We start from the raw sequence: 22,850 nt of genomic DNA, 5'->3' as shown, positions 1-22,850 counted from the left end.
AGGAAGATGGGTAAAACCATAGTATGTCACAGTACACGACAGGTCTGCTTAACAATAGCAACTGTGAAGAGGCAGCGAGGAAGCCCCAGTCGTTGTCTTATATTTCTTAAATCTTCCTTCAAATGGAGGTTTACTGTGAAAGCTCACGCGTGACGTACTAAGGTTTATCAATACTTATATTACTGGAGCCAGAGGCCCTATGCTGTTTTGAACAAATGGCTGTTTTGGCTGCATCTCAACATCAACCCTGCGGAAAGAGCCTGCCTGCCTGCAGCATCGGTCAGGGCTCCATCACCACCTTGTGGCAACTAATTGAACTTCAAGTAAAAGAAATCAGACCCTCAAACCTCAGAGGGAAGGTAGGGGAGGGTGGGGATATGGGGAAGAGATCAACCAAAGGACTTGTATGCATGCATATAAGCCTAACCAATGGACACAGACACCAGGGGGATGAGGGCAAGAGTGTGTGTGGGGAGGGGTGGGGTAGGAGTTCAATGGGGGGATAAGGACACATATGTAATACCTTAATCAATCAATAAATAAAAAATCAAAGCCAGCCTTCTTCCAATTTATTTTGGAGGTGAAAAATGTTATCTCATTCAATAAAAACAACTTTTGATTTTTTTTCCTTAAGAAAGCCACTATCCTTAAGTTTCTTCTCTACAGATCCGAAGTCATTTTTATGTGTATGAAAATAGCTGTAATAGCTATTTTGGTTTATTCATTCAGTGCCTCTTAGATGAGGGTCTAGCTACTTTATATATAACTCTTTAGGTCCCCGATTACATCACTGTTCCACTCATCAAGAAAATGATGCACAAGATTGTCAACTGTCATATAAACAGCAAAGAAAGTAAAGTAAATAGGTGATTGAGCTTGAATTTTTTACATTGTAATAAGCAAATATGTAACAAAGATACTTTCCCTTAATTGGAAATATCATGAAAATTCATACTTACTTTCCAGAAATGTTTTGTAATAGCGTACAACATTGGGATGATAAAGCTGTAAGAAAATAAATAACAAGCATTACATTACTTCAAAATACAAACTTTTTACATACTTCATAATTGAAAACAATAAAGAAAGTTGTTTGTATTTATTTTTATTTCTAAAACTAAGCATTTTAAGTTACCTAGGGGGGTGGGAGATGTGGAGAAGGGTATAGGGGGGATAAATGGTGATGGCTGGAGACTTGACTTAGGGTAGTGAACCCACAATACAGTGTAGAGATGATATGTTCTAGAATTGTGCACCTGAAACCTGTATAATTTTGTTAACCAGTGTCACCCCAATAAATTCAATAAAAAAGGAACAAAGTTATCATCTAATTCAGATTTTTTTCATGATTCTTTTTCTATGCTACTTATCAAACTAATCTGAAAATAGCAACCTCCTATAGCCTTATCAAATAGAATTAAACACTGATTGTGCTTATTACTTAAATTAAACTAAAACAGAGAATGGTGGAACTAGAAGAAACCTTAAGAATTCATTTAGACTCCCAGGCCCAATACCACACACAGAATGCGGAGGGAGAAAACAAAGATGAAGCAATTCATGGTGAATACAGACCTCCTTGCTCTTTACCTCTCTTCACCACCGAGGTATTTACATTCACTGTTTGTGTCTATTTACACTATCTGTGCCCTTTTATGCTCTCCAAAATGATTAGTAGGAAACTGAAGTGAGAGTTATTAACGCTGCTGAAATTATAATAATTGACAAAAACTCCTTTCTTGACCCTGATACTTTCTTTCCTTAGGAAATGGACTAAAACAAATAGTCTACCTCATCAACTAGCAAGGCCCCAGCAGGTTTTAAACAACAGGAATCCAGGTAAGCAACCAGAACCATATTCTAGACCCAGCTGACTGGCCAGGATTCCGCTCAGACTTCATTTCCAATGAGGATACTGGATCAGCTTAGGGCAGAAGCCACGTTCCAGCCTGTGTTATAATGAGACAGCACACTGCTGAAGGCTAGGCTATACTAAGTGTGAGCAAACTACTTCTATATAAAGGTCAGTTATAAGTAAGCTAGTTATGATAATATTTACTATAATTTGCAAATTGGAGTAAAGCTGTAAATATCGGTGCATAAAGATCATCTTATTCATGGTGATCGCTATGTCCCGGCACAGATGCTGTGCAAACGTAACTAGTGGAGAAGGAAGCGCAGGCAGTGGATGGCTCTCCACAGGCGTTATAAAAGAACAGCGTCCGAAATCAATGTACAAGGAAGGAAAGCTGAAACACAAACCCACGCATTCTTGGGTCCCAAAAAGAAATCCCAGTTCTCTTCTGACATGTTTATTCCTTCTCCCCAAACCTTCATAATGATCGTTAATTGACGTGTTACATTATGTCAGAATATCCTGCTCATGCTAATAAATAACAGCCCATCTGGAAAAGCCATATTTTAGACTTAATAAGCCATATTTGAGGAATGTTAACAGCTTGGTTCCATTGACAAAAGTCAGGGCACTCTTAGTCATATTCTGATGCATGTAACTAAGTAACCAAATATTCTACAATATAAGGAGAGAGAAATGGATATGTTCCCAATGAAAAGAGAAGGATTTTTTCATATAAGAATCACTCTGTGCTGTAAACTCTAATGTTCCTCCCTCCTTGCCCTGATATAAACTGCAGAACGTGTTTCTATGGTTCAATGTCAAGCCTTATGAAAAAAAAAAGCTGGCTGAAATATCACCCCCTTAATATGAATTATTATAAACAGTAGATCTTAAACAGCCTGGAGAAGAATAGCATAAAAACTTTACTTTCTTTTGATGGCATTTATTTAAGGGAAATACCTTCATAAACAAGAAAAAATATTTACCTGCTCTTTAATTATGGTTAATTCAGAAACAATATTCTTCACGCTGCTGTCTCGATCCGTTTTATCCTTTCCAAAGGCTGGGTTATGTAAATTGACTTCTTTCATTGCTAAGAGATTTTGACCACTACGCTTCCTAACCTAAAAAGACAAAAAAAAAAATGAGGTGGAGGTAGAAAGGGGAGGAAAGAGATACATTAATAAGATCACATGATTAAAGCAAGTCATTTAAATAAGTCCTGGAACTTTTCAAATTCTTTCTGTATTTACACTAAGCTCAGCTCAAACACTGGTATCTCCCGGGTCAATCTGCAATAGTACATAGGATTTTACTACGTCAATACAGAAACACTGGTGTGAATTAAGAGAATGTGCCATGCATGGGGACAAGCCATTGTGACTATTTTTTATGAGAGATTAACGATGGCTTTTCTCTTCAAAAATCAGTCATCAATTTCTAAGGCTGAAAGTTAAGATAAGACAACACTGATGCAACTATATGGTGGACAAAAACAATCATTCTAATTTTTATATCTATTTTCACTACTTTTCAATGAGGGGGCTCCAACTCAACTGAGTGCGGGTGTACAAGTGGGACATAATGGTGTGCTTGGGGACATAAGAAAGGTTGTTCTCCAAGGGCAAAGTCACCTTGTAAACACAGCCAAAAGCTCCACTTCCAAGATGATCCAAAATTGCGTAGTTGCCTATATATTTCGAAGGAGCTTTATTCTGATTAATACTTTCAATATTTTCAGCAATTTGCATCAGTTCATCCTCCTAACCAAAAAAATAAATAAAAAGAAAGTGGGTTGCTCTGATAAATTCCATCCTGACCCCATAGCAGCCTGCCAAAGTTTTAGACTCACGACTTACCACTAATAAATTCAACTTTGAGACCAATTCTTCATAAGCACTGATATCACGCACGTAATGTCCTATGTCAATGAAGATCTCAAACAAGTCGGTGGGAAAAAGTCTACAGGGAAAAAACACACACGCACACTGTTACTCATTCCTTCCATGTTGGATCTAGCTCATTCACAGGTTAATTAAAAACACTTCACTTCCTTAAGTTATGGACCAAGTGGGAGGAAATACCAGCTTATCTCACAAAAGTGAATTATAGCCACAGTTCATAAAGGTAAGAAAACCAATGGAACGTTTAGAGATTTGCTGTACAGCATTTTTGCTATGGTCAACAGCACTGTATTGTACTATTAAACATTAGTTAAGAGGGTATATCTCATGTTATGTGTTCTTTACTACAATAAAAAAATAAATACGATACAGATTATAAAAATACCTTATTTGGAGATATTTGGGGGTATAGGTATTAAACATGTTACAAAGGGATGTTTACTGGATGTTTATTGAGTACTGGGCACTTTCATAAATGCTATTAGATTCAACCCTCATATGAGCCCTAGGAGGTAAATATTAACCCAATTTTTTAATGTCTTATGAAGATAAAATAAAAATACAGGTAAATGAGGAAAAAAATTGAGAGATTTACCATAATTTCCAAGGTATTGGCTAGAGGGTTTATTACAATCTTTATATCCACTCAAAATGAATGATTTGGGGCCTTGAAATTAAAGATTTTAATAAATGAATAATTTCCTTTCCTTCCCCCTCCCCTAAATTCAAGCACCATATGGAAATAGAATAACAACATAAAATGCTCCATGCTTCTAAACAAACAATATTGCATTAACTCAAGCTTTTCTTTCTAGTCTGCCTTATCAATAACCTTCCTGTAAGATCCTGGGCCTGTGATGTTGACTAACCTGCCCAGCTAAACGGCATGCAGACCACACCTGTAGGGAACCAGGGTCTGCTTCCCCAGGCGGTGACCTTTGTCGTGCTCACCAGCACAGCCTCCGACCCAAACACATCAGCCTCCTCCCCTTCCCATAAACCCCTACCCTCTGGCAGACATCCAGGCAAATCCTCTTCTTTCTGCAAGAGGAAATAACTACATCAACTGGAACTTATGAATGGGCTAACCCAAGCACAGGTTTTAATGCCATCCATTTAAAATGTTCAGGTCTAAACAAAGAGAGAGAAACTAAAACTACAGCAGCCACATGTCATTAAGGAGAGCTGAACTGATATCATGATTCATGCTCTTCCGTCATGCTGTTCATTTTCAATGTTAAGATATCCCTGGGGTAGCTCAGCTTTCTCTGTGGATGCTCCGAAGCCTGGAGCCCCGGGTTCTGCATTCTGACTCATCTTCCCTTGCTGTCTGCATCGAAGGCAGCTACGTTGGAGACAGGTCAGTCTTGGGAGGGCTGGTCGCTTACATTTCTCGAAGCTCCTACCTTTTGAAGAGCGGCCTGTTTCTTTCCATGCTGAAGAGAAACCTCAAGGCTCTGAAAGCATAACACTGGAAAAGACAAGGACGTGTGATTCTCCAAAGGTAGCTCCAGAAATGGAAGAAAACCTTTCAGGCTAAACTATCAGGAGGTAAACGTTAAAATGGTTTTATGAGTGTGGCTGATCTACGTGGGAGCCAACGCTTGTTTTTAAAGAGCACTTATGTCGCAGAAAGGCTAGGGATCTTGGTCTGGGTTCACTCGGGACTTGGCACGCATTCCTTTCTAGAAAGTACCAAGTGAGCACAGAGACAAGAAAGAAAATCCCTCCGCTGAGAAAGCCAAGCGTCCAAGGAGCTCCGGGAGCGCGGGGTTGGTTTGGTTTCCAGCCTGCCACGCATGCCTCCATGTTTACATGGGTTCCGTGAGAAAATAAACACGAGCCACGATGACACACAGAAATAGCCGCGGGCACACTGGACTCGGACTTGACAAATTGGTCTCTTGGGTCAAGAGTCTTCAGCGCTCCCCAAATAGACCGATCTACAGCCATCCTGTGAACACTCACAAAGAGGCCTGTGAGACTGGCCTGGAGAAAAAGAAACGTCTGGCATTTGGCAGCGCCGAGAAATGAAAAGACAGCCTCCAGCCTGCGTCTGCACCCGCACCACAGGCCGCCCCTGGGGTGACCCGGGTCTGCTGAGCTTGAGTCCGAAATCGTTTCAGAAAATCAGTGATGTGAATGCAGTGGAAGGTTCACACACACACAGCTGCCCAGGGGAGCCGGCCGGGTAAAAAAATGAACTGCAGGAGCCGTGAGGGTCGTGGCGACTGAGAGAGAGTGGAGAACGTGTGTGTTCCTCGAAAGCCATTTCAATGTGACTTTTTAAAACCCTCTCCTGTTTCACAAAACGCGTCGACAGGATGGGTTTGACTGTGTCTGTGCTTGTTACGTCCATGCTCTAACTCCAGGGAATTCTGTTAGCAGTCACTCCCCCAAAACACGAATAGTCCTGGGCCCAGGGCTGTGCATCTGCAGGCATTGAGAACATTCAGTCCCACGCCCGTGTGTCCTCCTTCGTAGCTCTGCAAAAGCTGTGGCTGCCGGCCCTGAGACCACCGAAGGCTCTCTGCTAGGTTTGCCCACCATTCTGGGAAATAGCTCTTAAGTCAGATTGGAGGCAAAGGAGGTTTCGTACTTTTCTAAATGACTGGGGGAAAAGGATGAGCTGCAGCTACCATAAAGGCTTATTTAAAATCTGACTTTATCATTCCAGTGTCTTCAAGCGACCCCTGATGCCCACTCCTCAAAAAAGCACACAGGGGTCCAGCCGGCGTGGCTCAGTGGTTGAGTGTCGACCTATGAACCAGGAGGTCATGGTTTCCAGTCAGGGCGCATGCCTGGGTTGCAGACTCAATCCCCATTGTGGGGTGTGCTGGAGTCAGCCGATCAATGATTCTCTCTCATCATTGATGTTTCTATCTCTCTCTCCCTCTCCCTTTCTCTCTGAAATAAATATATATACTTTTTTTTAAGCACACAATACCTCGCATAATATGTCCCCATCTTATCTATGAGACCTCACCTCCAGAAGTACCCTCTCCCCCAACCACACACCCAGCTTCACTGAGCAGCCTCAGCACTGAACTGGACGTGTCAGGCTCCCACACTTTGCACATACTGTTCCCTCCATGTGGATGCCCTTCCACCCTGTAGCAGATGCTATTGGTGCCCCGCTCATATCCCTGCATCCATCTGGCAAGCCTTTCCTCATCCATCGAGATCCCTCTACAGCAATGGTTCTCAACCTTCTGGCCCTTTAAATACAGTTCCTCATGTTGTGACCTAACCATAAAATTATTTTCGTTGCTACTTCATAACTGTAATGTTGCTACTGTTAGGAATCATAATGTCAATGTCTGATATGCAGGGTGGTCTTAGGCGACCCCTGTGAAAGGGTCGTTCGACCGCCAAAGGGGTCGCGACCCACAGGTTGAGAACCGCTGCTTTACAGGCTTTCCTTTGTAAAGGTGAAATGTTAGTGACTGGGGTCCATGCTTGATTTTCAACTCATTATTTTCTGCTACTCAAGCAATACATGTTCTTATAGAACTAACTGATAAGCAAAGAAATGTCTAAATAAAATCACCTAATTCCCTTCCGCAGGCAAAGTAACGTAAGCCTTTCACTTTAACAGCATTTGCTTCCACGCCAGCCTCCCTCACCAGGTATTTCCCCTCCCAGTCAGCGCAGGGACCAGCCCTAAGCCAAAAATTCTAAAAAATCATAGATTCGATTATCAGAGTTTCCCCACATTTCAGTAACTTGATATTGAAGAGCAACAGAGATGTTTGTTACCTGTAGTAGATTCGTTTTTGCTGCATTCTTTTGTTTGTTCGGTAAAATCAATTTTGCTATGGTATACACACCATTCTCCTGGAAGAATAAAGGGGCATGTGGTCAGGGAGCAGGGACAATGCCACCGAGACACACAAGCATAAAGAAGCAACTGAACAGTCCCCCAAACTGATGTCATGTGATAGTTAGTATAATCTGGGAGCTTCAAGTAAATATGACAGGACAATACTAAAAGTGTCAGTGTATCTTTTACATACCAAAGACTACAACCACAGCCTTAAAACCTCAATTGTCTTTAAAGATTATAAATAATAAAGTATATCAATCTAATACTTTATAAAATACTTTAGAGTAGGGGATAGAAAGGTACTTAAATATCTCTTTAATCTGTATACACTGCCTTTTAAATACCTAATTATGAAAGGTAATTTCTCCTTTTATAGTTTTTTAATAAAGTAATATATCTGTTAATTATTATGGAAAAATAAAAGAAACAAGAATAATAATTGTCAAGGATTGTGAATAACCACATTTTTACATTTAAAAACTAAAAAAAAAAAAGAACAAAATGAACATTATTCATGAAAACACAGTTAACATCTTTCTAAACTTCTGTTCTTTTTAAGCCAAGCAAGTTAAAAGAAGGACAAGAATAAAAATGGAATTCTATAAGTTAAATAAGACATATTAAAAGATTTTAAAACCATGTGATGGGATCCCCAAAGCTACGTTCTGGGACACAGAGTCGGACCGGCCTAGGGAGGCCCCCCCCCAACCCCCTCCCAGGCAGCAGCGCACATACCTGAACCACCTGGTGGGCATTGGTGTCGTTGAGCACCAGCTCGGTGAGGGCCGCACAGCAGGCTGGAACGAGAACCGCCAAGGTCAGGTCTCATGGCTGTGACTGCGGGACCGCATGGCACGTCACCATCTAACTCCAGGGAATCTGTCAGCAGTCAGCCCCAGAACACACACCTTCCTCAGGCCCGGCTCCGGGGGAAGGGGACTCTCCTCTGTATGTAATGTGTGTACACGTGCAGCCCACAGAAGCCTTTTTAGTGAGCACTTACTGTGCACCAAGAGGCAGGGACCGGATCTGTCTGGTTCACTGGAATCCCCAGTGCCAACATGTGCCTGCCATTGAGCAGGTGCTCAATAAATACGCCCACACTGGTTGAATGAATGAGGTCTTTAAGTATATTATCCAAACTGATCCTTATAATCAGAGTACGTACAATGATTACCAGTTTTACTGATGAGAAAACCAAGGTTATGAGGCTAGGCCACAGAACTATTAAGTGGAAGGGCCCAGGGTCCGAACCCAGCCTTCCCAGTAACAAAGCTAACATCCGCTCTCTTTCCGTCTGACCTTTCTGTTGACCTCTTGGTGTGTGTAGGACGTGGAAGGGGGAAGAAAGTTTGTGCTGTCATGAACCTGCAAGTCCAACACTGGTACCAACAGGTTTCGGGCATACACATGGATTTAATTTCACTTTTTTTAAAACTTATAAATTATGCCTAATTAATACTATCATACTAACTTTATAAAGAGAATAATAAGCCCTAGCCAGTTTGGCTCAGTGGATAGAGCGTCAGCCTGTGGACGGAAGGGTACTGGGTTCGATTCTTGTCAAGGGCACATACCTCGTTTTCAGGCTCCTCCCTGGCCTGGGCCCTGGTTGGGGCTCATGCAGGAGACAACCAATCAATGTGTTTCTCTCACATGGATATTTCTCTCTGTCTTTCCCTCTCTCTTCCACTCTCTTTAAAAATCAATGAAAAAAGATCCTTGGGTGAGGATTTTAAAAAATAATAATAAATAAAAAATAAAGAGAATAATCAGACAATAAATACTGAACAGTACCCAATAGTAAAACATACTAATATGCTATAAATACCTGCTTGAAGAGAGAAAGTATTTTCTTGTATTTCCCGAGGGCTCAAGTCTTCTGACAAATGGAGCTGCTGGATGCGGCCTGCCGCATTCGCACTGGACAGGCTTCCGATGGAAGAGCGGTCAGAAACAAAATTCCTATCTCTGGAAGAGAAAAGTTAGTGCAAAGATCAGTTTAACAACTCTCCTTCCTCGTCAGTGCTTTCTGAGTCCTGTTGAAGAAATCTTTGCAAAAATAGAGCGAGAGAGAGAGAGAGAGAGAGAGAGAAGTGAAGGAAGGAAGGAAGGATGGGGCCTCTCCCAGGTCATGAAGTTTTCTTCTGTTATCTTTATTGTTTCACCTTCCAATCCACCTAGAATTGTTTTCTTGTATATGGTGTGAGGTAGGAGTCATTTCTTTCTTACGTTCCACCTTTTCTTTCTTTCTCTAAGAATATGATTACTGAACTGACTCAGCACAACTTATTGAAAAGACTGTCCTTTACCACTATTCCCTTTGGCAACTTTTGATCTTGAACTCTATTCTGCTGCAGTCGATTCACCTGAATGCATCTGAGTCTTCATCATGTGCTTTCTTTTTCCATGAAATTCCAATCTTCATTTATTTTAGAAAAGTTCTTTTATATTATATCTTTGAAATTTTTTATTCCTTTTGTTTTATTCTCTAACTCAGGAATGTCAATCAACCCTACATTGACACCCCATCTTCTGCTGGACAAATCTTTCATTCTCTAATTGCTCTTATTCCTTTGTCTTTCTCCTCTGCATTATGTGTAATTTTTTTCAAGCTTGCCCATCCTTTTCCTAATTCCAGTTTCTAGTGAATTTAGCAGTTTTGTGTAGGTTATTCAATCTTTGTCTTCTTTCCTAGCTCGCAACCTCTCTCCTCCCCTTTCTATTATCCTCTCCTCTCATCTTTAATCTCATTTCCTAAACTTCCTGTACTGTTTAACATCTTTGATAAAATAAAACATTTGTTTTTCTGTTTATGTAATACAACATCTTCCACAATAGAGTCTTTATGTCTTTTATCTGCTTTTTTCCATTTTGTTTTATGTGGCACCATATTTTTTCTTTTGTTTATTTTTTGACAGCAGCTCTGCCTGGATTTCTGTGCCGAAATATAATGTGGATAGAGTCTCCCTCATCATCTGGATCCACTGGTGACTTCAGGTGAATGGGTATGAACAGGCTCCCTGGAAACTGCCCTGACAACAACACCTGTTCATACTCAAGCCAGCAGAAAACCTGGCAACCTCCACGCCTCAAACCAGCTCGAGGCAGCTCAGGGGCAGGCACAGGCTCTGAAAGGATATTGTTTATCCAGGTGGGGTAATAAATTCTCCCAGAGCACTGAGACATATTTCACATAGAAAAAGTGTTGACATCTTTCATCTTCCCAGAAGAGTATTCTAACATTGCACCATATAAATGGACTGGGAAAATGCCTCGTTAGACGTGAAAGAACTCTTTTCTCTCAAGGATAGTTATGGCTTGAGCCAACGAGGAAATATGGTTCCTTGAGTTAAACTCAGTTCTATGTGGTAAAAGGATAGGTTTTTGTCTTTGAAGTATTGCTTAACTATTATAGAATTTAATTTCATCGTTATGAAAATAACTTTCTCTGATGAGGTAACCCATAGCTGTTGTAATAATCATATTGACAAGTAATAATAACCACTATCAACATCACCATCATCATCCTATAAACTAAAGCAGAAACAAAAGTTTCTCAAATGTAATTATGTTGACCAAGGGATTAGCTTATTATGCCATAGTACTAATGAAAGACTTATAATTTGTTCTTTAAAGTATTTGAGATCTTTATGTGATATTCAGGAAAACAAGTAAGTTGTCTACATTTTTTTGTATTGGTAATGACAGAAATCGCTAACAAAACTACAGTTTTTATCTCTACAGTCGGTTCTTATGCTTTGGAATGTTCTCTCAGAAAAAAAAAATGAACTGATAACATGTAATTCTGCAATATCCCTAGAGGCATTACAAACACAAAGTCTGAATAATATTGATTTGATAATATCTAGTCATATTAAAATTGATAGGTCACTCTGCTTTTATTAGCATGGGCTTTATTTATATGCCACTGATCACAATGTGAGTCCTTTCAGCAGGCATATTTCTTTGCAACTTTGATTCACGACCTATAGCATTGAATTATGCTTTATAATAATTCTAGGTAATAGAACCTTCCCACTGATGGTACCAAAAGATGTTGTTATTCAACATTTCCATATATCTACTACATGTAATATAGTAGTTATTACATCAAGAGAATTTCAATTTGAAATGATTTTAACAAACTCATACTCATGGCTTTGAATGCCATTGGAATTCTGCTTTTAAAAGACAGATAATAAGGGTCAACCCACCTAGGGCACCACACTGAAGATTAGAGAGAAAAGAAGAGTTACTGGACCAGGGTCAGAACCATGGCGATCATTTGGTTAACAATATTTTCTCCTATTTTAACTAAGTATTCTACATCTGTTCCTTAAATGTAGGCTTTGCTTTCTCTTTGTAGGTGAATGACATATATACACACACAGACATCTTAGTAAAATAGTCATTATTGTACTTGTTGGGATTACAACGGGCATATACTGATTCAAGAAAAAGGTGGCAAGACAAATGTTTTCAAATTTGGGTTATTGAGTTTCCATTCAACCTATATTTGCAGCCAGATGGCTTCCTACCTGCCTGGCACTGTACTGGGGGCTGGTGATGTAACGATAAACACTTCGGGGCTCCCAAGGAGCTGAGAAGGCGGATGCCCCCCACATGGATTTAGAGCGTGTTTGACTGCAAAGCATGAATGACAGAGACCAGCAGGGAGCGAGCTGAGCACGTTTCCAATCTGCAGTCAGTGACTAGGGCAAAGTGGGCCAACGCCCACCCTCACTCACCCTCGTAAAATATGAAGCAGCTGCTTGATGCCTCCCCAAATGCGGATTTCCACACTGGTCTCGGGGTCCTCGCAAACCTGCACCAGGATCCAGACCACGCTCCAGAGCAGCTTCAGGTGGTCAGAGTGGAGCAGGCTGAGGAGGACGGGGATCCCTTCGTAGAGCTTCACCTGCTCCTTCACCTGGGGCTCGGCACAGAGGAGGCGCAGCAGCTCTGCAGTCAGCCTGAGGGGCAGGCGGCGAGGACGAGAGTCAGGCAGTAGCGGGTCATTGACTACATCTAGACTAGAGCTATCATCACTGCATGAAGGATATGTCTAAGGTTTTCTAAATCACAGGCCAACATACATTTTCTGTGAAGGGCTGGGCCACAGCCAAATGTTTTCAGCTTTGCTGGCATATAGGCTGTCACAACTACCCAGTCATGCCAAAATGTGCAAAAGCAGCCATAGACAATCCATACAAAGAAATGGGGCATGGTGGTGTCTCAATAAATCTTTATTTACAAAATAGGCAGGGGGCCAACTTTAGCTTTCAGGTCACGGTTTGCTGACTGCTGTTCTAAGCCATATTCTCATTGTATCCCCATTGGTCTGGCTAAAAAACTTCTAACCAGCAAATCGGTGTCAGATACATACAATGGGACCCGTATTGTGCTCAAGACACAAGAAATATAAGCTTTATCCTGGTCTTCAGCAACTTACTATGTGGTTGCAAAAACAAGACATTAATACCAAATGGCAAAAACACTGTAATACAGGAGAATTAGCCAAGTCTTTAAAGATAGTTCCACAGGAACTCACCCCACTATGTCTAAACTCAAAGACATGATCCTCCTCCCAAAATCGGCTCTTCCTCTTTTGTCCCTGATCTTGATTCATGACACCATAGAAGAGTGGAAATCATCTCAACCTGCCACTGCCAATCAAGAGCCTTCAGTGCCCCTGTTTCCTGGGCAACTGCTGGGATCAAGTCTCTTGTAAGACGTGCAGCTAGCTAACCCCACAGCGCCTCCCATTCTTGTAATATTTGATTATGCTCCAGGTATAAGCCCCTCTGTCATCTACATCTCCAAAATTCTCATTCCCTTCAAAATTCCTTTCCCCTGAGGCAATTTTCCATAGCTCCTCTCCCTCCTCACTTTCATGCTGTGACATTCAGAACATATGTTCTTTGGTAAAAAGTATTCTTTACCTCTCAGACTTTCTACACAACACATTCCTTCCTTGTTCTACGTGGATCTTGTGCAGCTGTATTCCCCACCCCACGGCCCCCACAAACTGCCTTCAGAGTAATCTTCCCCCCAAATAAACCTGATCCTTCTTAAAATCTTTCTGTGAGCCCCCTTGCTATTCATGATAAAAAACTACACTCCTTCTTTAGCACAAAGAGCCCATCATGACCTGACTAATGATGTTTTATTGCCTTGGCCATAAAATATGGACATTAATGGGGTTATTGTGCAGCTCAGATGAGTGAACACACAGAAGGATTTAGAGCAGGGCCTAACCAAAATTAGCTGTATTTTTAATGTGTCATTAATACTGTCTAGTCTAGGTTTCTGGCACTTTCCCTCCTGCATTCTTGGCTCCAGCTGTGCCCGACCATGCAAGATCCTCTAACACATACCATTTCAAGTGGGAGCATATTCTGTTTCCACTCGCTCTCTCCCTCTGCCTCGATCACTCCTCCTGCCCTTGGGAAACTGCGTGCCTCCTCGGAGGTTCTGCTCTATGCTCCGGCGCACCAGGGACCACACCACGGACGGTGCTGTGGCAAAACCGCTGGTGTGCGTGCCTGTCCTCCTCTCTTACACTATTCACTCGTATCTCATTCATCTGTGGTTAGCTAACACTTGTGCGGAGGCTGTTAGTTGGGTGAATGAGTTCAGATAGCCAAGTCTTTAAGGATAGTTTGTAAAAGAATGATAAAATGGCTTTAAAGAAAATCTAGGGGGATTTACTATGAATTTAAGTGTCAGAGTTCTATTACTTGACTTTCTGTTATCTATTTTGCCTCTTTAGAAAAATTATTTACTTGACTACATATCAAATGATGTTGGCTGCAACTCTATTTAAAGACAAACTAATAGCCGAAACCGGTTTGGCTCAGTGGATGGAGCGTCGGCCTGCGGACTGAAAGGTCCCGGGTTCAATTCCGGTCAAGGGCACGTACGTTGGTTGCGGGCACATCCCCAGTAGGAGATGTGCAGGAGGCAGCTGGTTGATGTTTCTCTCTCATCGATGTTTCTAACTCTCTATCCCTCTCCCTTCCTCTCTGTAAAAAATCAATAAAATATATTTTTAAAAAAAAGACAAACTAATAACTATCTGTATATAGTAATTCTTTAGAGCAATATGTAGTTCAAGTGAATGATTTAATTTTACACTAGTTTCTGTTTTGAGTTATAAAAACAGGAGGTCAGGAAACAGGCCAGTACCTGTCTTAATTTATTTTACTGGCCTTCAGCAAAATAGATTTAAGCAATTAATCATTTCTTCAACACACAATCTGAAATTACTAAAAATAGAGCCATGTCAGATTTTCTTTCCTTAAAGAGACAAGATGCAAATAAATGCAATAAGAAATATATTAAAGATGTGATCATAAGATTTATACAATTTGATTCTATGCCCAGATCTAGAAGGAATGTAAGACTAAAGAAAGATAAATCAATACACCACTTTGCTCTACTTACTTCATATAAACTTAAATAGAAAACAAATGCAAAGCTGACTCTTGATATTCAGTTAATAATGTAAAAAACATGAGATAATAAAAAAATAATAACCATTTTCATCAAATATAAGACATTGCCTTTTTCCCTGTGAACAATCCTACCTTTTGGAAAGTAAGTCATATTCATGCAAAATCATCAGCAGATTTTCTACAACGTTGAGTTCACTTATCTTCTCCCTACATTCTGGGCTACAAATTGAAAACTATTAGTAACTACTAAAAACATGGTTTACCATATTCACTTATTTAATATCCCAGCTCTCATCTTATCTCAAGAGGAAAACAAAATGCATTATAACTCCATAGGGCAGGGCTGCATCAAATTCCAAGATTCAATTAACATTATAGGTCATAAATCTGTTTAATAATATTATGATGATAACTTAATTCCTTTTCTGCAAAGGGAATCATGCTGTTCACCAAAAAAGTAATGGTCAGGACTATTCACAAGAGCTAAAATATGTAAATGAACTATTTGTCCTTTGACAAATGAATGAATAAGGCAAATGTGATATAGATGATTGAATATTATTCAGCCATGAAAATAAGAAACATGGATGGACATGAAGGGCATTACACTAAGTGAAAGAAGCCAGGAAGAGAAAGGCAAATACTGTATGTGGAATCTAAAAATAGCATCAAAACAAAAAAAAAAAGCTGATTAAGTAGAAACAGAGAATAGAATGGTGGGTGGGTACCAGGGTCTGGGAAGAGGAGGAAATGGGAATATATAGGTTAAAGTAAAGGTATAAACTTGCAGTTATAAGAAGAATGAATCCTGACGACAGGTACTAATATGGCATTGTATACTTGAAAGTTGCTGAGAGCAGATCTGTGTTCTTATCACACACACAGAGTTAACTACGTGAGGTGATAGATATATTAATTACGTTGATCTTGGTCATAATTCCATAATGTATATAAATCATCATGTTGTACACTTTAAATACATACAATTATATTTCAACTGTTTCCTATAAAGTTGGAGAAAAAACTCAAAGAACAAAAAAAAAAGCAATGATTCACTTATTGGCATAAAATATATTTATAGCTCTTTTATTTTAAGTAATCATATCTATAAGAGGACAGGTTATTTAGGTTTTTCTTAAGGGTAAAATTGTTTGAAAATGTTGTAGATGTCAAAATAAGTAAAGGTGGGCAAATGGAAAAAAAGGTTAGGGAAATTTAATTGTCAAAGAAATACTGTAGTAATTTTGAAAGTAGAAGTAACTAAACATTGAATGAAAGACTAGGTAAATATTTCTGGTTAGGGGAAAAAAAGAAAGAAAAATTTAAACTGTGATTTGCCTTTCCAACAGCTTAATATTTAAAATGATGCTTTTCTATACAAAATCCTCTTAAATATATATGTTAATGGAATGCCATGCTTATTTTTCTGAGTAGGTAGCAAAGTAACTAGAGAAACTAATCTATTTGGTATCTCTGCCACCTAAATTGCTACAGTAGTAGAACTGGACAGTACATCAAAATACACTTACCTTTCAGCCAAACTAGTCAGAGCCAGAAGGGCACCCAACAGAACACTGGTATCTCGGGCACCAAGTAAATTTACTAATGAATTTCTGGGCTTCATCATTCGTTACAAAGATACTGTATTTTGGAGGATGAGGGCCAGAAATCAGGATTTTACAAAGATTCCAGGTGATTCTAAGTGCAGCCAAGGTTGAGAACCACTGCTCTAGCACCTTGTAGCCATTCCTTGCCCAGGACAGAAAGGAAAAGGGGCCAAGCCACATGGCCAGCCTGGTTCTCACACTTCCCTCTATTTCTTGTCTTTTCAAGACAAGAGCTGTGATCTAAAAGTCTTCCCTCTGGTGCCACATGGAATGTATTTCTATGAATATACACATTGCATCTGTTTATTTGTAAGCACACACCTAGGATCAGGGCTTTGCAACATTTAAATTAAGTAATAAACTTAGCTGGTATTAAGTGATATGGGGGGGATGGATTTCAGAAACCCCTGATTTGCTCCTTGGGCTGATAGAGAATATGAGAGGGTTAGCAGAGGTTTATAAATTGAGGCTCGGTTAGCAGATCTGAGTTACAATGACATAGAACTTGACCGCAGGGCTCTGAACCCCACGCAGCGTGAGCCATTGCCACGTGGAGCTAACTAAGTCTTGGCTTTCAAGGACCACTCACCTTGTGGGCGCCGCTTGTGGTGACCCATTCTCTTTGGTCTTTGACAGCAGCAAGCTTTTGGAAAATATCTATAAAGAAAGGAAATAACTCAAAGAGGGATTCGGAACTTAAGGAGGGTGGTACTCCTAGCACCTCACGCCTGAAGCATTGATGGGCAAGCAGAGAAAGGGCAATGGGAAAGGAGATAGCACAGAAGGAACAATGGAGGGAGGAGGAACTGGGTGATGTGTGGTTGTTTTTTAATTCAAGAAGTACCTCTCAAGCTCAGCTAGTATTTATTGTATAACACTATCATCTAATGAAATAAGGGAAGTAGCAAAAAGGCAAAGCTTTCCTTCCACCTAAAGTTAAATGAGTTTCTTAACTTCGTTATAAGTCCACAGCGAAACCTGTCTTTCCAAGACCCTCCCCATAAAGATGTCAGCTTGACAAAGAGGAGAGGGAGGCCAGCAGATGTGACAGACCCAGCAGGAGTCCTCGGCTGAGGGAAGGTGTTGTTTTCAAAAAGCCTTCCTGATGCTCAGGGCTCACCACCTACACTTCTCTCCCTGTAACTGAATCAGGGTGCTGGCCAGTAAACAGACACGGGCGGGAAGCCAGCCTGCTCACAAGGAGAGTGGGCTGGGAACCCCCACAGCAGGAAGGTTCTGGTCGTCAAACCCAAACAAGATGGAAGGAGGGGCCGGGAAGAGCCTCCAGAGAGAGAAGACTGGGTGACCAGAGAACAGCTCACCACACAGACCAATGCTTTCACATTATTGTTAATCACATCAAGGCTTTTTCTTTTATATGCTTTTGATGTTCCAAATGTTTGGAGGTAGGCATCATTATTAACCTAACTTTATAGATGAAAATTGAATAGCCTCTGACATATTAATAGGAATTAGAGGAACCAAAAAATATGTTTACCAAAATCTGCTGGTATGGAAGTCTCTCTTGCAATATAGCGAAAGCTTGGGCTCAATGAAAATATTCTGAAACGTGAAACTGGGCTTTTCAAGGTAACAGTTGTGATCTAGAAGTCTTCCTTCTGGGCATATTTTGGCACTGACTATAACAATTGGCATGGAGTCTCAACACATAAATGTTCAAAGTATCCCTTTTCCTGCTGCGCTGCAAACACCGTGTTGCTTATTATGCACGTGCAGAGTTGGCTATGCCCCCCCTCCCCCGCCATGCTTACACGTCATGTTGACCAGCTTGCCCACACTGTGCTGCTCCTCGCCATAGCTGAGGTACTCAGTGGCCACGATCTCCATGTACTGCAGGAGGGACCAAACCAACAAGTCAGAGAAGACACCAAAAACACACAAGCAGGTGACAAGATTGTGCACTTCTAAAAATGAGCTGTAGGTGGCGCAACAGATTCACCAAATAATAGTGCTTCCGGGCCCCTTTCATTCAAGTGCAAATAGGTGACTGCATTTCTGGATTCTTTGCCTTCTCTTGCATGCCCTGAAGTTAGGGAGGGACCATGCAAAAACTGCATAAACTCTCAAAAGTCCCCCAATAATTTGTAGATGAATAGGCTTGTAGTGTAATTTAGTCTCCAAGTATAAGATACAAATAAGATGCATAATATGGAGTACATAGAATTTTATTTCTTCAATGTGACTTTTTAGTAGAATTTAATTTCTGATATTATAATGGAGGTTAAAGTGGATAAGAATGTCATTTACAATTTTATGAAAGACTATTTCATTAAATGAGGTAAATCTCCAGCCAATTTTTTAAAATCTTAAAAACAAAAGCTAGATACGTTGCATCCATTTCCCAAAAATGAAAATAACATAGATTTAACATTAAATTGCCATTAAACTTCATCTTCCTTTAATCATTCAGAGTGAGTTTTGAGGGCCACAGACTTCCTATGAAAACCATTTTTCTGTACATGCTATGGGTTTTGGGAGAATGGACTGTTTCAATTCAATGCCATGCCATGTTTTAGCAAATTAACAAACCCAAACATTTGATGAGCTCAACACATGTATTCTCCTGCTTACTTTCCCTCAGTAGTTACCAAAGCTGAAAAATAAATGAATTTAAAATCATTCCTCACATTGTCATTTACTGGGTAAAATTTTAGTGAGCACAGTAATTCTTTTCAAAAGCGTGAGAAAGTTGCAAACAGCTTCATCGCCAATATTTTCTCCCATCACTGGGTACGTGCAGCACTGAGGACTGGGCCTGCCAGCCAAGGTCTATTTCTTTTCATTACTAAAGACATGTGACCTTTAATAGCACTTTCTCGTTTCAACAGGCTAGGTAAAGTGAGCCCAATTAGCCAGAACAAAATGTCATGGGTCCCGCCCTGCCCCGTGAGTGTCCTGCCTCACACTCTCACTTATTAACCCTGCCTACTCCTCCCCTGGGCAGGCAGCCTATGGTTTGAAAAAGCCATCCTCTGTCACATACCTATGTAATCCTCGCCCAAAGCCATGGCGCAAAATGGAAAGGCAAGACCAGCCACCGCAAAAGGAATCTTACCTGAGCTAGGCTTTCAATCCCATCCAAGCTATAGAGTATTTCCTAATAAAACAGAAACAACAGAGCATACATAAAAGATGGGGGGAAAGTTGTATTTTGCATGCAATTTCTTTATTAATTCATAAGATTTAGAATTATTTTATGAAGGTCCACATTTTACCATCAATGTGGAAAACTTGAATGCTTGTCGTACTACATTTAAGATAAACTGTTAATTTAAAAGAATGAAATTTGGATTGAGAATCAGAAAATATCAATATGCTCATAACTTCAGCCAGACTCCTCACTTTTTCACCTTCTCCAATGTCATCAGAAACAGGTAGAGCTCAAAGGAACGGATTGCTCCCTTTAATCCTCTCATGCTGCAGATAGGCCAACTAAGACCCAGAAAGGTAAGCCACTTGCCTAAGTGACAAGCCATGAGAAGAGTCCAGGATCACCAAATTCCCAGACCCTTCCTCTGGGCTTCAGCCTGGCCTGGGGACTGAGTGGAAACATGGAATCTCCTGCTGACGCACACTGAGTTTCAACAAGATCAGACGAGACTGCAGGCTTCTCCTTAAAATGATTAGGCTAATGGTCTTCTTAAACCTTCGCTCTGAGCCAGGGTGAGGGTCATCTTTGCCAAATGTCTCCCAACACAGGTCTTAAAACCCAATTCCCAGTCAGAAGGCACCTCAGCACAATCCCGAAGCTGCCTGAAGTGCCAGTGAGGAAGAGAGGGGTCGGGAGGCTGGAGACTAGCTTGGACCTATGAATAGGAAGTGTTCTCGGGTTGTTCACACTGACATTTGTTTTCAGGCCAACGTAGCTCAGGTGGCCCTCACCTGTTTAATTAAAGCTGTATTGACGTCTCACTCCTTACTTAACATGCACACAAGGAAGTTATTTGAAATATAAACATCAGCCATCGGTCCAGTTCTGGGAAGTGCAGGAGGCTGAGTACACGAGTGTGAGAGGGAACAGTGAAGTCCCGCCAGGAAGCCGTCCGAGGGAGCAGGTGGGGCAGGTGGGGAACAGGCACGGGCTCTCAAGGCCTCCGGGGTCAAGGTTTCCTTCTTCTGGGCGAAGTGAGTTTGGAAACACTAAACATATCCATGTTTAAATTAAGAGCGAAGGGACATTTATAACTCAATTAAAAATAGTTCTGTGACTACCTATTCATTTGAATTTTCTTCATTGCTATTCATGCCAGAAAAGCTATAATTAAAGAACACAGGAATGTTGTATACATTATCCCTAGTGGTGTTGGTATATTTTATACATATAAAAATAGAAATAACATTTTAAAACTATTAATATTTATTCTACAATTATTTTTTTTTTCATTTCTGTTATGTAAAAGCCCTGGGTTAGGCTCTAACGAGGACACAAATATGTGGATGGCAGAGGCCTACTTCCTGAACTTCAGGCATAAGGTAGATACACAGAGAACTGGAATTTAAGGCAGAATTTGGCCAGTCTTATAAGAAAATTATTCATGAAGTGCTATGGGGTCCTCAAACTTTTTAAACAGGGGGCCAGTTCACTGTCCCTCAGACCGTTGGAGGGCCGGACTATAGTTTAAAAAAAAACTATGAACAAATTCCTATGCACACTGCACATATCTTATTTTGAAGTAAAAAAACAAAACGGGAACAAATACAATATTTGTATTTGCATGTGGCCCTCGGGCCGTAGTTTGAGGACCCCTGTGCTATGATACCCCAGAGAAGGGACACGTGCTATTTTGCTGAGAAGACTAAGGGAAACTTCATAATAAGAGTGATGGGCTCTGATGGGCGGAGAAAGATGGGAAAATCTGCTGTGAACAAAATGGGGGAACAGGGGAAGATAAAGGAGATTCCAAGCACAGAGAACAGTAAGCTCCAAGGTGCACAGAAGTTGTGCAGAAAGAACATCAAGATGTTCCATAACTCTGCAAAGCACCTCCATAACTCCGAAAAGGACACTGTTGGGACTACTGTTAGAAAAGCAGGGTGGGATCACACCTCGGGAGGACTGAGACAGGAGCCTGGATTTGGGCTTCATCATGTGGACCAGGAAACCCAATGAAATGTGTGAACAAGGGACTGATCAGAATCAGCTGTAAGGGCTCCCCCTCTAGTCTTAGAATGAACTGGAGAGGCAAAGTGTCATCTGGAAGCCCAGGTGGTTTGCCATGGCAGTGGGAAGGCAGATGGAGAGGTGGAGATAGTCTTTGAAGTGGTATGAAGAGGAAGACACATTGGAAGAAAGAAGAAGGCATCACCATATTAGAGCCTGGGTGACGGGGGACAGGGCCATGATTAACAAACACCAAGAGAGAGAGAGAAGACTAGACTAGGTTAGAGAAGACTTGATTTGGCACGTTGAGTTGCTGATAGGATACAGGTGGGAAAAAAAGTACAATAGGCCATGAAAAATGAGATAAGGGCAAAAGGTTCAAATCTTGGAGTCGCTGACATGAAGGAGATATAAATTTGAATGAGAAGAAACCAAGGAAATGCGATGACACCAAGGAAAAGAATAATGTCTAAATGATTGGTCATAGTCAAGTTCATATTTTTAAAATTTTGTTGTTGTTCTTGTTTGTTTTTTAAGTTCATCTTTAAATGTTTACCTTGATGAGAAATATATCAATCCAAAAATTAATGTTAACAATATGGGACTAAGTCAGTGTTTCCCAAACTATGTCATTAGGATGATCATTCTACTCTGTGCAGTGGGTGGTATTATAAATCCTACCCCCCCAAAAAAACAAAAGTTTTGTGATCAAATTCAAATTAGCTTGGGAAATGCTATGTGCTAGATTACACAGAGTTTAACAAAGTGCTTCATCATAGGACACCTCAGAGCTTTTACTATGCTGCTCCAATGGGAGACCTAGAGTGCAGCCTTTCGTATACATACCCGTTGGAGCACAATTCTGTTCACAGAATACTTAACCACTGGGAAGCACAGTTTGAGAAATGCTGTTATGAAATATAAGAAGGGCAAAGAGGTCCTGGCTAGGTGGTTCAGCTGGTTGGAGCATCGTCCCATGCACAAAAGGGTAAGGGGTTCAATTCCCTGTCAGGACACATACCCAGTTTGTGGGTTCAATCCCCGGTCGAGTGCATGCGGACAGCAACCAATCC

The 22,850-nt window shown here is 40.8% G+C and overlaps 1 protein-coding gene across 1 annotated transcript in view; it reads right to left on the bottom strand.

Annotated features, from left to right (window-relative positions):
• NEK10 (NIMA related kinase 10) overlaps positions 1-22,850 on the bottom strand; it is a 118,237-nt gene that overhangs the window by 72,156 nt on the left and 23,231 nt on the right. The window contains 14 exon segments of the mRNA XM_023752910.1: positions 960-1,005; positions 2,845-2,982; positions 3,493-3,621; positions 3,718-3,820; positions 5,169-5,233; positions 7,522-7,599; positions 8,324-8,385; positions 9,420-9,559; positions 12,340-12,564; positions 15,181-15,267; positions 16,578-16,650; positions 17,238-17,312; positions 18,428-18,506; positions 19,732-19,773. Coding sequence (XP_023608678.1) covers positions 960-1,005; positions 2,845-2,982; positions 3,493-3,621; positions 3,718-3,820; positions 5,169-5,233; positions 7,522-7,599; positions 8,324-8,385; positions 9,420-9,559; positions 12,340-12,564; positions 15,181-15,267; positions 16,578-16,650; positions 17,238-17,312; positions 18,428-18,506; positions 19,732-19,773 — 1,342 coding nt within the window.

Source organism: Myotis lucifugus, unplaced genomic scaffold (genome assembly GCF_000147115.1).
Source record: "Myotis lucifugus unplaced genomic scaffold, Myoluc2.0 scaffold_39, whole genome shotgun sequence".
NCBI lineage: Eukaryota > Metazoa > Chordata > Mammalia > Chiroptera > Vespertilionidae > Myotis > Myotis lucifugus.
This window is presented reverse-complemented; position numbering and strand designations above follow the sequence as displayed.